The following is a 16,226-nucleotide window of genomic DNA, read 5'->3' as shown; positions in this document are numbered from 1 at the left end:
ACTAAATCCACCGTGGCCCTGTCAGGATAAATACTTCACATTACTTTGAAATAAATGGAGATCCAGAGGAGGGCCACGAGGATGATCAGGGGACTGGAGCACCTCCCGTATGGAGACAGGCTGAGAAAGTTGGGGCTGTTCAGCCTGGAGAAGAGAAGGCTGCGTGGAGACCTCATAGCAGCCTTCCAGTATCTGAAGGGAGCCTACAAGGATGCTGGGGAGGGACTCTTCATCAGGGACTGTAGCAATAGGACAAGGGGTAATGGGTTCAAACTTAAACAGGGGAAGTTTAGATTGGATCTAAGGAAGAAATTCTTTACTGTGAGGGTGGTGAGGCACTGGAATGGGTTGCCCAGGGAGGTTGTGAATGCTCCATCCTTGGCGGTGTTCAAGGCCAGGTTAGATGAGGCCTTGGGTGACATGGTTTAGTGTGAGGTGTCCCTGCCCATGGCAGGGGGGTTGGAACTGGATGATCTCAAGGTCCTTTCCAACCCTAACTATTCCATGATTCTATGATTCTATGCTGCTTTTGGCAAGATAATGGTATGCACAGTTCAAGGAAGAAGATTGTTGGTAGAAACACTAGTGGGAAGAATTAATGCACCTGCCTACTCTAGGCACTGTTTTCCATTATTTGATGTCCCGCTGTGGGAAAAAGGAGTAGTTCAAACTTTATTTTACCAAAGACAAGACATAATGTGTAACTACACCCCAGAAGTAACAATAAACAAAGAGGTCCTTACATTTCCCTTCATAAGTTGCTCAACTGGTAAATTGCACTGTATCCTGCTACAGCTTTCACTGGGCCTCATCCTGACCAATGTCAGAAAAGGATATGTGACTTCAGAGAAAGGGGAGGATGTAACTGTACTCTGACAGAAAAGAACTAGTTGTTTCTAGCAAATTAATTGCTATGCCAAGAGCTGAGTAAAACTATAGGAACTGTGTGAGGAACTATCCAAGAATGACACAGAAAAACAAATATTCAACAGCAATTTTCAACAACTTCCTTCCCTTCCCCCACTAGAGTGGTGCAATTAAAATAATCTTATTGAGACATGGGGATGCAAAAAGTAAGTTATATTTCCTGGAGCAAGGGCACACTGAAGAAAGTTATTGAATAGAGATGTCATCGCTTTCGAGTCAAGATTTTTTGATTTTGAGTCAACAATGCTAGCAGAGAGATCATTTTGTCCACATGCTATTTCTGCTGCATATCTCCACTGAAGATTAAGCCGTATTTCATAGCACACTACTATTATCTGAGACTGTAAAGATTAACGGCAGTATTGATGCTGACAAAAAGGCCCCAGATTTGAGACTGGAAGTGTTGTAAATATACAGATCACTTGGGATGACTGTGAAAATAGCCTGAGCTGACATCAAACAAGCCTGTGGGTAAAAGATTTTTACTCTCTGCCTGAAACTTGCTTTTTCTTTTAAATGAAAGCTGTTGTGAGATCAGATAAAAAGATTGGATACTTTCAACATGAGGATGTTGGGCTCATCAGTCTAAAAACTGCTGATCAACAATTGTATTTATGGAATGGAAACTAACCTGTTGTACCTATAAGTTATGAAACAAGACTATTTATATAATACACAACAAAACCACAGTGACGAAAACCAGATTCTTAGTATCAATCACCAAAGTGCATCTCTTCTACATCCTTCTGAAGCACCCAGCTCCTGGAGACAGCGGTCACAGGTGAGATGAAAAATAACTATAGCAATAACAGCCCTATTAACGCTGCCAAGGTATGGATGAAATAAAACCAGCACCCACACACTGCCACATCCTCATATATGTAACATCCTTTCACAATGATTATGAAGTGGCAGGAATGAGACTTACCATCAACACCACCCTTCTGAAGAGGTCCATATCAGCTGTTTCTGTGAGCAGGTGGATGCTGGTAACATCAGCTCCACTACGGTCAGCTCCTAAAGAAACCCTGCTTGGGTCTCCTCCAAAGCTCGCAATGTTCTGCTGCACCCACTTCAAAGCCGCTAACTGATCCAAAAGGCCGGCGTTTCCACTCGCATCAGGAGAACCTATTGTAGGAAATAATGAAATAGATCTGAAAAGAAATCAAAATATAAATATTTGAAGTTTTGATTGAACATTGCATTTTTAGCAGCTCTTGCAGCTGAACCTTGACAAAACTGAGTTTCAGTGACAAAGCAGAGTTTCAGCAACAAAGCAGAGTTTCAGCATCTGAAGTGGTCTCCTCCAAGGTCATCACTTTACAGAGTGACTCCATTTCAGCTTTTACCACTCCACCAGGCATCCCTGGAGGTGCCTAATTGTCTGTCCTGGTGACATAAAAATAGCAGTCCAACTTCTAAGCTTCAATTGGACAGCTCACGGCAGGAGACTTGAATCCAGGCTCAAGTATCCATAAATTCAGGCCATGCGATTCTTTTTCTACATAAGTAGCTTGATCTTAAAAGAAATTAAAAGCAAAAATAAAAATAAAAATCAGTGTGTTTGCCAAGTTGGAAGGGACCCATAGGGATCATCAACCGTTTCCCCTGAGTGCACCTAATTGCATCCGTTTGCTTCCTATATCCCTTTTACACTTACCCTGTCTGACCAATCATTTATGTAACATCATCTTGCATTTCTTGAAACATGTACAGATATAATTTTGTAATTTATAATATCTCCACATATATCCTTTGAGACTGACCCATGTCTAACTGAGATCTTATTTATATGTATTCATAGTTCTGTTCCTAAGAAAATAAAAGAAAAATAATGAATCATGTACCCCTTATGCTTAGGTATTACCACTGAAAGAATACTTTCTTTTCAATACCAACCAGTGATAACCTGATTTGAATAACAGGAAAGCAATGGTGAAAGCATCTAATGATACAAACCCCTAGACAAGCTTAATTTTTTTAACAACAAAAGCAGAAATAAGTAAATCCTGCACAGTCTGTAACAAAGGAATAGAAAGTGATTGTTCATTGTCTGCTGCTTCTTAATCCACAATGAGGCATTCATTTTTAATGATTTTAAATTCTCCACATTTAAAACTTGGAAGTAAGAAAAAAAGACACAAAAGCCAGAAACAGAAACACAGCTGAAACTATTTGTTTCTTCCATTGCCAGGACAGACCAGATAGTACAATTTTAATGTGAGAGGCTCAGAAACTAGTGGATCAAAATGAACAGATAGTGGAATAAAAAGATGCCACTTTGTGAACAGGTAGCCCTGCTGCAGGCAAAGAGTAATCGGAAGTGTATATCCTGTAGTAGATATCCATATGCCTATCATAATGAATTACTGAGAGATCACAGACACCAATTTAAGCAGCAGAATAGAACACAGAGGAGACCAGATTATTGACGGCTTTGCAGCTCTTACAAATACACATATCACAATAGCCACCTCTATAAGTGCCTTCGCAGTGGGAAAGACAAGAACTAAACGGCCCCAGAAACTACAACCTTCCACCTATAGCCACAGTTTAAGATGCTCAGACCAAGCTACACCAGGGAAGCAATGGAGGAAGAACTTTCCCTGCTTTAGTTTTGAGCGTTGTTTTAGTTTGTTCTGCACACCATGACCAGTTCCCAGGGTTCTCAATCCAGCAATAAAACCATTCTATGGTGTTAAAAAGGAAATATCATTTCAAGGGCTTGCTGTGTGCCTCGTGAGACTTCCCCAGAGGAAGTGAAATCATAGAATCATAGAATTGTAGATCATCGAGTCCAACTGTTATCCCAGCACTGCCGAGCCCACCACCAAACCATGTCCCTAAGTGCCATATTTACATTTCTTTTAAATACCTCCAGGGATGGTGACTTAACCACTTCCCTGGGCAGCCTGGTCCACTGCTTGACAACCCTTTTGGTGAAGAAATTATTGTATGTAAATCCATGTAAATGTTTTAGCAACACAATGTGGTTGTGTCCTCAACATAAAAAGGACATGGAACTGTTGGAACAAGTTCAGAGGAAGGCCATGAGGATGATCAGGGGACTGGAGCACCTCCCATATGGAGACAGGCTGAGAAAGTCGGGGCTGTTCAGCCTGGAGAAGAGAAGGCTGCATGAAGACCTCATAGCAGCCTTCCAGTATCTGAAGGGGGCCTACAAGGATGCTGGGGATGGACTCTTCATTAGGGACTGTAGTGACAAGACAAGGGGTAATGGGTTCAAACTTAAAACAGGGGAAGTTTAGATTGGATATAAGGAAGAAATTCTTTACTGAGAGGGTGGTGAGGTTGCCCAAGGAAGTTGTGAATACTGCATCTCTGGCGGTGTTCAAGGCCAGGTTGGACAAAGCCTTGGGTGACATGGTTTAGTGTGAGGTGTCCCTGCCCATGGCAGGGGGATTGGAACTGGATGATCTTAAGGTCCTTTCCAACCCTAACCATTCTATGATTCTATGTGCCTTGCTACTGGCATACTAAAAACATGACAGAGGAGAGAAATACAGCCAGTTCCTTCTGCTCTGGCAAAAACCACAATCATGCTGTAAAATGTACCACACTAGGGAACAAATGCGTGCATAGACATTCACAGTAGTTAAACCAAAAGAAACGTCTGTGAGGAATATTTCCCACTGCCTTTTTGCAGGAAAAGAACAAACCCCTGAGGATCACAGGAGAATGAAAAGAAACCAGTGTTCAGAAGGAAGCAAACAAGGACATATACACGCATTTCTGTTACTACTAAACTGGAGAAGAACAATAGTGCTTAATTTAAGCATGAAAATAATCCTGGTTTATATGACCTCATAGACTCTTAAAAGAATCAGGCTTAAAAACATGACTGTCTTCTCCATCCTGCCGTCACCCATATTACTGACAATTTACCTTAACTTCTTTGGGTGCAAAGTGGGAGGTGAAGGCACTAGCAAATGTGCATCACTTTTTGTACAATAATAGGTGACAGCAAATAAAATTCATATCCTTTATACTTAGAACAATGCGAGTTCTTTGCTTGCAAAAGCCCTGTCAATGAGACACCAAAACAACTGCAGAACTGAAAAAAAAACCCCAAACAATCCAAACCCTCCCAAAAAAAACCAAACCAAACCAAAAAGAAAAAAATCTGTTTTTTTTTTTACCTCCCCGTCATTCCCTAAAATCCCCATTTAACTCTTTCATTTCTCATTTTGTAATTTATAACAAGTCAACATGAGAGGATTCAGCACTTTGCTTAGTTGGACCATGAAAGTGATATTGCTTACAAGATCATAACTTTTGCTTGTAACTTCAGGGCCCTCCAACAGTTCCTGCTGCTAATGTCTCTCCAGAGTCCTAAGGGTGAGCTCCTGCCTCCTGTGAAACTGGTGGCAAAACTTTCAAGGGACCAGGATTTGTCCAAGTGTTTCAGTAAGAATGGAAACCACCTTAGCATATCATTAAGGATTTGGTTTGAGTCTTAGGAAAAACCCTTACAATATTTGACCTTCACTGAAAATCCCCAGGGGCTACTGGTCATGCACAGGAGTCAGAGGTATTTCATTGACCAAGAACAGATCTTGCAGGGGGAGCATTGCTCACCAGAATGGGCATGACTGAAAATCCATGCTGATAGAGGGCCTGGTACAAACATACCACACTCATCGTCTCTCCACGGACTAAAGAGGACATAGGGTAGCATGGCATTGAAGGAATTTAGGGCCAACATGGAATTTAGGAATTTTTAGGGCATCACATGAATGTGGTGCTTAGCTTGCTCCGATGACTCTTGCAAAGAGCTTTTCCTTCTTGCTCCTGCTCCTGAGCAACAGGATCTCCTCAAATGCACAGGAAAGACTGCACTTTTCCCTGGCTGCAATTCCACAGTACAGAGAAGAGGGCTCCTGCATGCTCCTCAGTCATAATGAACCACCTGTATCTCTAAACTCAGTCCATTCAGCTCATGCGCTGATGTTTCCAGACATACATGCAGATCCTTATGAAAAATCTCTAAATGATGGACTATCATATAAATATCGGTATATAATATTCAGCCCAGCTAGCAGTTTCCACTTTGGAAGGAACCTAGGTGAGGTCTGTAGGGCTGAAGGAGGTTAGTGGGTAACGTGTGGGCAGTGCTGCGTAATGGAACCTCGCATAGCTCCACACTGCATTTGGCTCTAGCCAAAATGAAGCCACAGTATCACTTTCATAAGCATCTGGTTTACACTGATGAAAACAGTGACTCTTTCCCTATAGTAGTGCCAGCAATCTGGTTACTGAATGAAAAACAAGCTTTGCTGGGAGTGAGCTTTGAACAGTGAAACAGAGATGAGAAACAATAACCTGTAGCTGCAGCTACATACCCCACACTAAACAAAATCCAGGCAGCATCACTAGCAGTGAATACTTAAAAGATAGGCAAAGTATTGAGTCTGGTATTTGCAAACATGGCAAATACAACTTCCTAAAGATTACATAGGTATTAAAATGTCCACTAGAGAGGTCAAGGATTGCTACCAACATGATGGAACAAGAGCTTCACTTGCAATCATTGCATTTTCTCTCCATGACTCTCTAAGTTCTCTTGATCTGGGCAGAATTGAAAGGTGCTAGAGAAAAGTGTTCTCTACTTGCTTAAGCAGGCAAATCTAGTAAAAGGCAAAATGAAAAAAACAATCCCAAAGACCACACAACACTGCCACAGAGGTTTAGGGAGAGTGAACGTGAATTTTCACGTGTACGTGCTGCTTTGCAGAAGACAAAATCCTGTATATAATGAGTATTTGAGTAGTTTTTAATGGCAATTCGCATTAGAAGGCAATAGGAAAGCAAAAAAAAACCATACACAAGAGTATGGGGAAGGGATGCAAACTCAGAATATGCAAAATTTCATAGATGGAACAGTTGGAAGTTGAAGACATTGAAAACCATAGCCATAATAACAAGCACTGGAATTAGCAGGAATTCTGATGCCTAACCTGTCTTCATGTGTGTCTGCAAAACCCAATATCCACAGTTGCATCTGCAAACATAAGTCTAGCCAGTCCTTTGTTATAAATGCTTGGGGTTTGTTTTGTCCCTTTGCCTCTATAGCCTCTCCCTGTTCTCTTCAAGTCCCAGTGGTATCCCCCCAAAACAGTCAGTGAAAGATACAGGTTTTTCAAGTTTAAAAATAACTGAGCTTTAAGAAAAAAAAATAGAAGTGTTACAGGATGCAATTTAGCCCATAGTTGTGTTTGTTCTAGAAATTCGTCACTTACCAGTACTAAGGAAGCCAAAAACACCAACCCGGTAGTTTGCCATCACAACAATGATGTTACTGATGGCAGCTAGGTATGATCCATCTATGGTTGTCTTTCCAGCCTCAGCACTGTAACTCCCTCCATTGTTGAAGAACAGCAACACTGACAAGTTTTTGACCTGCCATGACAACAACCAAGTTAATATCCCTGTAGCCAACTCTTTTGTAGGTTGGTGATGAGAACAGAAGCATCTTCCCCATTAACATTATTGAAGCCATTCATAGCTCTTTAACAGTGACCATAATGAGGGAATATCTGTCCATCTGTCTGAAATGCTAGGGGTAAATTGTCCTCAATGACCTATATACCATTCAAGAGGACAATATGTCCAGTATAAAGAAGATTTAATGGCACCACTGTGTTCCATCAGCCAACAACTCTACCAGGTTAGTTGAAGGCAGACCCATCCTGCTGACTTGGCCATTGAGCGCATGGTGGGCTCCTCTTTGCTGCAACATCTGCTTTACACTAATGCATGGGAAAAGTTCAAACAAGTGGGAAACAGGAGAAGAAAAAGGTCTGTTGGGTTGCTTTATCTTCAGCAGGACTAACTCAATAGCTGTGCAGGGCTGCTTCCTGCTCTCAAGTCTTCAGAATTAAATATTGCCTAGTCTCCAAAATCTCACAAGAACTCGTTGCTCCTTCAATGGAGGTTTTCCCCTATTAGATATATAGAGAGGTGTCCTGCAGAGTGGACTTCCTCTGTGCATGGCAGAGAGTCACATCTCAGGAAGTACAGAGGGCCTCAAAAGAGCCCAGCAGGACTCCCGGGATGGGAAGGAGATACAATGGGCTGCTGTTCATGTTAGAACTTCTTACAGAGCCACACAATTTTGCACAGAAACAGAAGCTTTTTCCCAAATCAGCAGTGCATCTGTGCAGATCCTCTCTGTACACACAGCAGGGCTGCAGCCATGAGCAGCACAAAAGCAGAAGTGCACCAGGAGACCTCAGCATTTATCAGCAGGTTAGAGCTCTGTTGAGATGACACTGAAGAAATACCAGTCTCACTCTCTGGTGATGGTTTGCAAAGGGCTGGTGGCCCCTGCAGCAGCATCGAAGTACATCTGAGGTTTGTTTTTATCCCTGCAGCTACAGGGCATTGGGCTCTGCTGCTGTTATTTTCTGGATGGGGCTCAGCTGAACACAGCAGTCCCATCTGCTCTGGCAAATGATGTCTCTGGCTGTATGGAAGGAGCAGCAGGGAAGCGATGACTTCAAAACTACAGGATAGGAGGCAAACTCCTCTCATCTGCCATTAATTTGTGATGATTGTGTGCACTCCTCACTTATCTGTCTGGAGAATCACTTCAGAGGCTTCTTGTAAACATGACAGTGTTACCAAGAAAACCCAAGAAACTGCAAGCACTGAAATGTGCTGCTCGCTCTCAGGAACTTCTGCTCCTGAATAGAAATTGCCTAATTCACAGTGGTCCCTGGTTCCTATTTCTGCACTGCATGTAGCACAGAGTGGTAGGAGTAAAGAAAAAACTGAAAGGATCTGTTTTCACATGGAAATTCATTGTAAAATAGAACCGCTTTGAGCCATGTCAGCTAAAATGGTATTAAACGTGATGCTGAGCCTGCTCCGTCCCCTCAGCTCAGCATAGTTAAGCCTGAGGTTCAAACCAGGCATTTCTAATGTGTCCACAGCCTGCATAGCACCATGACCTCCAGCTGCCCTCTAAGTTGTGTATTACATTGTGCTGACTGCCTTTACACAATGCTGTAATGATGAAAAGCTTAAGAAAGGCAAAACCAGGAGATAAAAGTTAAAACCAGCAAAACAAAGCCTGCTGTAACAGATATGGAGCAATTTAGGAGAAGATTTAGTACTGAGGCTGTGCCTCATGCCAAGTGTCTGGATGTATCGTTCCCATTTCTAGTCTGCATTGAGCAATGACAGATCCCTCTCCTATGCAAAGGTAAAATGTAATGGAAAATAATTTGTGTTTTAATCCTAAGGGATTTCAATCAGAGCTCATTGGTTTGGACATTTTAGATGAAGCTGGTTTAACATAATTACTTTCGCATTTCTTGTTAGTCCTTTTAACAGCATAGTATAATGCTTTAGTTTTTCTTGCTTGGTTGAACCATGACTCACAATATGGGATATTTCATGTCCCCTATCTATCTATCTTTCTCTGTATATTTGGTAGCCAAATAATCTTTTATTATACATTAGCTGCTGAATCATTTATTTTGGATAAAAGTGAACTTCCCGAAGCCTTGCTCTCAACCAAATTCAATCAACCACTGCAATTAAATTCTTGAGGAAGAAGAAACACAAGACCTTAAAAGAAGCCTGCTGGAGCCAGTCCCTTCATCCACCACCACCTGGTATCAAGCTCAGATGCACCACCACCAGTGTCAATGCTGGTGGAGCACACACAGTAGCTGGCCAGAGTGGGACCAGCACATTCCTGGTGGACAGGCCATGGATACCATGTGTCTACTGGCCAGTGTGTGGTTTTACTCCATACTTCACAACATAACGCAGGCAGTCACACTTTGAGGTGTAAAATCTGTACAAAGACTTCCAGCTGGGACACGGGCATATGGCTTTCTGGCTTAACTATTGGGGGATGTCTTCAGGGGGCCCAGCAGCATTACCATGGTCTCATGCCTGTAGGGGCTTAGGTTCCATGTGCAACACCTTAATGGAGAGAGTTCAGCATCCACCAGGAAGCTGCAAGTGGGCTGAAAATCTGAAAGGTTTCATCATATGCAGAACCATCTTCTCCATCTTACAGTAAAGCCCTTAATGAGCTATTTGGCAAGGCTAGATTTAAACTATCAAGCCAGGCAACCTCCAGTGCTTTAACTACTCTACAATATTGCTCTTTAAAGAATTGAGTCCAACAGGGATGATGTGATAAGGATGGGAATAACACATGGAGAGGATGGGAGAAGAGGAAAGGGGGTACTGTTTCTATTCTTATTTAGGGGAGAGCTTCAACTCTTGATCTTATATTTGAACCCTTTGTAAATCAAGCTGAGGCACAGCTTTGCTTTGCTAGTGTGACAGGTGGTGACGGTTATAGGTGGAAAAAGTCTCTCAGAAGTGCCAGTTTTACTTGGATGGTTATGTGGTACACGTAGCTATGGAAGCAAAATGAGGTGATGTCATTCACCTTCTTCACTGCTTGACAAGAGTCCTCTGGTGACCGGCAGCAGCCCCTGCACCATGCTCTTGTCCAGGCTCAAAATTCTCCTGAACAACCCTTGCATTCGCTGCTCTCCAAGAGATTTTATATTCAGTATTTACTGGCTTATTTAACTTTCCATGGGCTGAAAATATATAACTATAGCTCTTTGTATGTGAGTAAAAAGTAGAGCTCTCCACAAAAAGAAACAGGAAAATGTTTCCTTCTGCTCCCAGCTACTTCTGCAAAAACAGAAGTTTTGTTTCTCTCTTGGGCCAGACTTAACGCATGTGAAACTGATTGACTCAATCAGATCTACTTCTACCTTACACCTCTACAAAACCCAGGAGGGATTCAGTTCACAGTACCACTAAAGAGAAAAGACAAGCCTATTTAATCTATCAGATGGTAGAAAACACAATGCTTTCAAATAAGCTACCTTGAAAGCAGCACTTAAGCAGAGATGGCAAACTGCCTGGGACAGTGACCTGATGTTTTCAATAAGCAATGACTTCACTCAAGGCAAAATGACAGCCTGATGCTGCAGGGAGAAAACAGACTGCTGGTCTTTCTGATGATTAAAAAGGGCCTGCAAGGGACTCTGTATGCTGCTCTCGGATAGCTAGAGCAGCTCTTTCCAGACATGCAGTATGACAGGTCCATAAATTCCTATTATAATCACCATCACCTTCGGAATATTGCCAGTACTTTGGAAAGAAAAACTGTTCCTGTGCTCTGGGCCCACTCTTCAATGGGATTCACATATTATTCGGCATCTTTATCTGCAGTCCCCCAGGGGTTTGGCCAATCATCTAAGCTTGGCTTAAACTTGGAGCTTTATTTTATATCTGTTTATGAGAAATGCAAGAGCTTTCAAATAACAGTTTCTCAGATTGTACCATTGGCCCAGTCATCTTTAAAACATCTGGTTTTATGCTTTGCGGGCTGGACACAGAACTAGCATTGCTTGCTATGCTCCTTCCTCAACAGAGCTCCCACATATGCCAATGGGAACAGTAAAGATGAGGGTGAAAAACCCATCTGCTGCTGCTTGACCAGTGGTAAACATTGATGTGATGTGTTGTATTGTGTTATCATCTCCTGGACAAACGGTCTCATTTCAGGGACATTGACATTTCTGTCCTTAATTTTCTCTCCTTTGTGGCCACCTTCTTCTTGGGTTTTGTCTCCTCCTCTGTCTTCTAGGTTTTTAATTTGCCACACTTTCAGTTACCCAAGCATTGCTCCCTGAAAGCCTATAAGAGAATACTCTTGCACCAGTAAAAACAACAGAGAACCTAATTTAACCTTGTAGGGCTTTGTGAACAACACATGAAAAAGGATCATTTATGCCAATTTAAAGCACTTTGAAAAGAATTAACTCATCTCTACTTACAGTGGTGGAAGGAACAAAGACGTTCAGATATAAGCAGTCTTCACTGACAGAGTATGACGGGGCCTCTCCATCTCCTGGCTGCCAACAAGCTGCCCTAGAGACATGGATTGGGAAAATGACCATAAAAAGGCTTGTACTCTCTTTCCACTGCTGCTATTTCCTTATATTTTGATGCATCAAGTTCATAAAATCATTAAACGCTTAGATCTCAATCACATTTAAAACTAGGCCCACCTATACTTTAGTAACATATATGTGGGTTTTATAAACCCATACAAATGCAAAGCATTTTCATGTCGAGAATCCTTAACTCAGAAAAATCAGCCTCATTTTAAAAGGATGAGAACTTGAAAGTAAGCTCTCAGAAAACTCACACTTTGCATAAACTGCACAAAATTAGCACCAGATGTAAGGGCTGGGGGTCCCTAGCCCAGGTCTCCCCTTGCTATTGCCTGCACATCTATGTAATCCACTCATTCATTCATTGCTGAAATGTCAGTTATTTGTTTAAATTTGTAATGGTCCTTCCTTGGGAAAATATGGTCAGTTTAAGATTTTCACACATTTTTAAAACCCATTTGCTCTGTGCATCATAGGACACCATTAAACAGTGCCAAGCAATGGTAAAAGTAACCTTTCAATAGGAATTCAGCAGCCAGCCATATACAGAAAATCATTTTCTGGCCATTTGCTGTATGAGATTCATATGCTCAAGCACTCACACAACAAGAATTAAGTGGATGATTTTTGCAGTTCAGATCGAAGCTATTTTGAAGCCAGTTCCTTCTACTTCACAGCTACATTTATATCACATAGTGAGTTATGGAAAAGCATGAGAATTTATTAGGGAAGAAGCTAAAAGAGGCTATGAAAAAGACAGTAATATCTCAGAGATTTATTTCTAAATTATCTAAATTTTTAATGCCCTTATAAAACTTCACACTGAAGAATTTAATAGAAAACTACAAGGGAAAAGACCAGCTTTAATGCAGTTCTACAAAATCTTTCCACAGGGGAGGTTCCTAGGATGGTGATATCATTCAACAGCTCTCACGCTGACATAGCGAAGCACATCATATCCAACCAAAACTGCTAAAGCCATTCTAGGCAGACAAAATACGAATCGTCAGGTAGGAACCAGGCCAGGACAACAGGTCTAATGCTATTAATCACACAGCTTTCCACAGGACAGCAAGAATCATCACCCATCGGCACCTTCACCTCCCAGGATCTCCTCATGCCAAGACTGACTCCAGGGAAAGGCTGCCATCTACTGAGGCAAGTCCACAGCTGTTCCAGCACCTGGACACTCCAATAGCGGAATGGGGGTTTTAGTTGGTTTTGCTTAGTTTGTTTTGGGTTTTTTTAAGTCTTTTATCCGGACCAGGCTGATAAATAAATTCTCTTCCATCATAATGGCACTGCGCTAATGTGAATTTCCTATATACAAATATTGTGGAACACCAACATAGAGTCCGAAAAAATATAGGGTCAATGCTTTCCATACACACAGTGTGTGTATAGTGTGTGAGTGGGGTCCCCTCGATTCTCTTCAATAAGTTCAAAGAATTATTTTTTTAGCCTTAAATGAATGCTAGAAGATAATGGCCAAGTTTTTCATTGGCCTAAGAAAGCACTGAGAATTCACAAGAGAGGAGATTAACCAAGGCCCCTAAACTGCTTTGAAAACTCTCAGCCAGGCAGCAGGTCCTGAAAGAGAGACTGCAGATGCAGATGGGTCTTACCAAAGCCCTAGCAGACACCATGCTGTGGCTGCAGGCAGAAGGAGCTGGTGGTGTGTGTGCTAACCTAACATCACTGTGCACCTGAGGAAACAAAATCACATCCAACCAGATCCCTCCAACAAGCTGAGGCTCCATGGATACTGTGGTTATGCTGTAAACACCTCCACAACTCAGGTGCAACCTGAAGGATGAGGCTACCAAAGGCCTGGTGCTCTTTCAACTCTGTAAGACAACACCACATCTCTTTGCATTTGGTTCACCATAGGCTTTACTAGAAACTCCAGGAGACAAAGCCTAAGTAATTAAGGGACCAAATAGCTTCCACACAGCTGACAAGTCTCTAAATCTTAGGTTGTGCTTCCACTGAAGCAGGTAGTGGTCTATGTCAGGCCTGCAGGGTGTCCATCTTCCAGCTCCCTTGTGAAATCCACCATTTCCTTAACCATTGTAAGCTCTTGGAGACATCAGCTAGCTCCATTAGTTTGTCAACAACCACATGAGGACTACTCTTGGTGCCAGGAATTGAACAGGATGTATGGCTCAAAGGATAACATAGGGTCCAAGTAGGCCTCAGGTCCATATTAGTTTTCAGGGAAGCTCTTGGGTCACTAAACATCAGCTCTCAGCCCTATTTCTTCAACTCCCTTTATAGAAAGTTCACCGAGTCCCTCCACCAGACTCCTTTTGAGTGTTCTACACCTTCAATCTCCATTCAATCATTTATTTCAGCTCCTTGCATCTGCCATGAAACAGTGCTTTTGTTGACAGGAATGTGATCAGGTACCAGCTCTCCTGTATCAACTTCCTGCATACATCTGCAGCATGGCTCACTCAAGACAGGTTTCATGTGCTCTGTAGTTTGCTTTCTGTTATGTGGACCACAGATGCATTCAGAAAGGCCCTATAGAAAACACTTCATTTCCATATCGTTTCTTGTTGTTGCTGCATTTCTATATGCTTTGGTTTTTTGTTTGTTTGTTGTTTTGTTTAAAGAAATTCACTCTCCTAACACATCCCACAGCACAGATATACCGGTAGTGTTACCCAAACGCTCCTTTCTTTAAGAAATACACATCCACAATTTGTCGTTTTGGTTCTGCCACACAACTAAATTAAGATTCATACCATAACACTAAATGAAACACAGACACACAAGGACTACATTCGTAGGGTGCCTCCAGCCTAAACTGACCAAGCAGAGATGTCTGTATAGCCCTGAAGAGCCAAGGCCAGCTAACAGGAAACATTAGATACGGGGGCTTAGAAATTTAGCTCAGCTGCTAATATAGTTCCTAATGATAGTTTCCTCTTAAGGCATTACCTGAAACACTTAGAATTCCTGAACATCTGCCCAAGCACTTTAGCAAGTATTTGCCTCTTAATAGTTTTGGGACAGAAAATACTATCTGTGTCCTTCAGCCTGATCTAGATATAGGAGATTCTATACGAGGCCCACAGCTTTTGGTTACATCAGTGTTAAACCCTTGTTTGGTTAAATATTCTACAGATTTATTTCTATAAATATTATAATTACCTGTATAAACACTTAGAATGAACAGGGATTGACAGCAGACAGTCGATGAGGAGTTATGCATAGATTTAAGGCAATGTAGTAGACTCTGCCTATTTTCTTGAGGTGCTTGCATGCATTAAAATACAGATGGAGTAATTACTCTTTTTGTGAAACAAAGTCCCAAACTTGTATTAATCTGTACCCTATTGCTTCTTTTGAAAGACAGGACATGAATATCATGGTCATGATTCCAGCTACTTTCACACACCTGAATGGACAAGCAGTTCAAAGAGGTTTCTTACCTAGCCACGGTAGCATTCCAGGTTTCCACCCAAGCAAATGGCTCTGGAGGACTGAAGCGCCTTGCTGCAAGGGGAGGTGCAGCATATGGGATCCCCAAGAACTGGCTGATATTTTTCCACTCAGAGCCAACCTGGATCACCTGGGATTTGCCCATCAGATCTCCATGGGATGGGATGTACACAGATGGGGTTAAATCCGATTCAGAAATGGGCAGGAATAAATCTATTCAGGAGAGGAGGGGAAGAGGAAAAAGAATTTGTTTTTTCAAGTTAGTACCATTTCAGAAATGAAAATTAATCCCATTTCCCTTAATTTTAAAATGTTTGTGATTATTTCACTACCTTAAATGAAACATAGATAAATTTGTGTTAATTTTTCCCTATAAAATACTTAATGCTATGCTAGACATTAGCTACTAGATATGAACATTCAAACTTTCCAAACCCCTACTCAAACATTTCTTCCAGATCAGACATCACATTAGAATAACAAATTTGAGCATTTCTACAAGAAGGGAAAGAGATTTGCAGGCTTCCCCCTGCCCCAAGGTCTAAAAAATGCAATGTTGAACCTTTAAACTTTTATAGCAAGTCAGAAAGGAAAGATAACCACAACTCTCATTGGTTTGGACTCTTAACAGGAAAGCCTTGCACTTCATCCCCCTTTCTAGTACCCGTTTCATTATGTGAGACAGAAGAGCTTCCACAGAAGATATAACCCATGTCCAAATTCCCTGCACTCCTGTGTAGGAATTGCTGGTTTTGACTAGGATAAACCCCCTTTTCTCTTACAGAGTTTGAGCTTAAAAGGTTCTCATTAATTTGTCAGTTCTTTGCAAAAATTTCAGTGAACAGGAAATATTTCTTCCTTTACCCGTATTGTTAACTGTTTTAT

The 16,226-nt window shown here is 41.7% G+C and overlaps 1 protein-coding gene across 1 annotated transcript in view; it reads right to left on the bottom strand.

The window, feature by feature from the left end:
* Positions 1–16,226, bottom strand: part of TG (thyroglobulin) — a gene marked incomplete at both ends in the record, with an annotated part of 151,375 nt that overhangs the window by 61,959 nt on the left and 73,190 nt on the right. Inside the window, 4 exons of the mRNA XM_080611803.1 lie at positions 1,856–2,055; positions 7,188–7,347; positions 11,772–11,865; positions 15,332–15,554. Coding sequence (XP_080467929.1) covers positions 1,856–2,055; positions 7,188–7,347; positions 11,772–11,865; positions 15,332–15,554 — 677 coding nt within the window. The remainder of the gene's footprint in view (positions 1–1,855; positions 2,056–7,187; positions 7,348–11,771; positions 11,866–15,331; positions 15,555–16,226) is intronic.

This window comes from Psittacula echo (genome assembly GCF_963264785.1).
Source record: "Psittacula echo genome assembly, chromosome: 2".
NCBI classification, from domain to species: domain Eukaryota; kingdom Metazoa; phylum Chordata; class Aves; order Psittaciformes; family Psittacidae; genus Psittacula; species Psittacula echo.
This window is presented reverse-complemented; position numbering and strand designations above follow the sequence as displayed.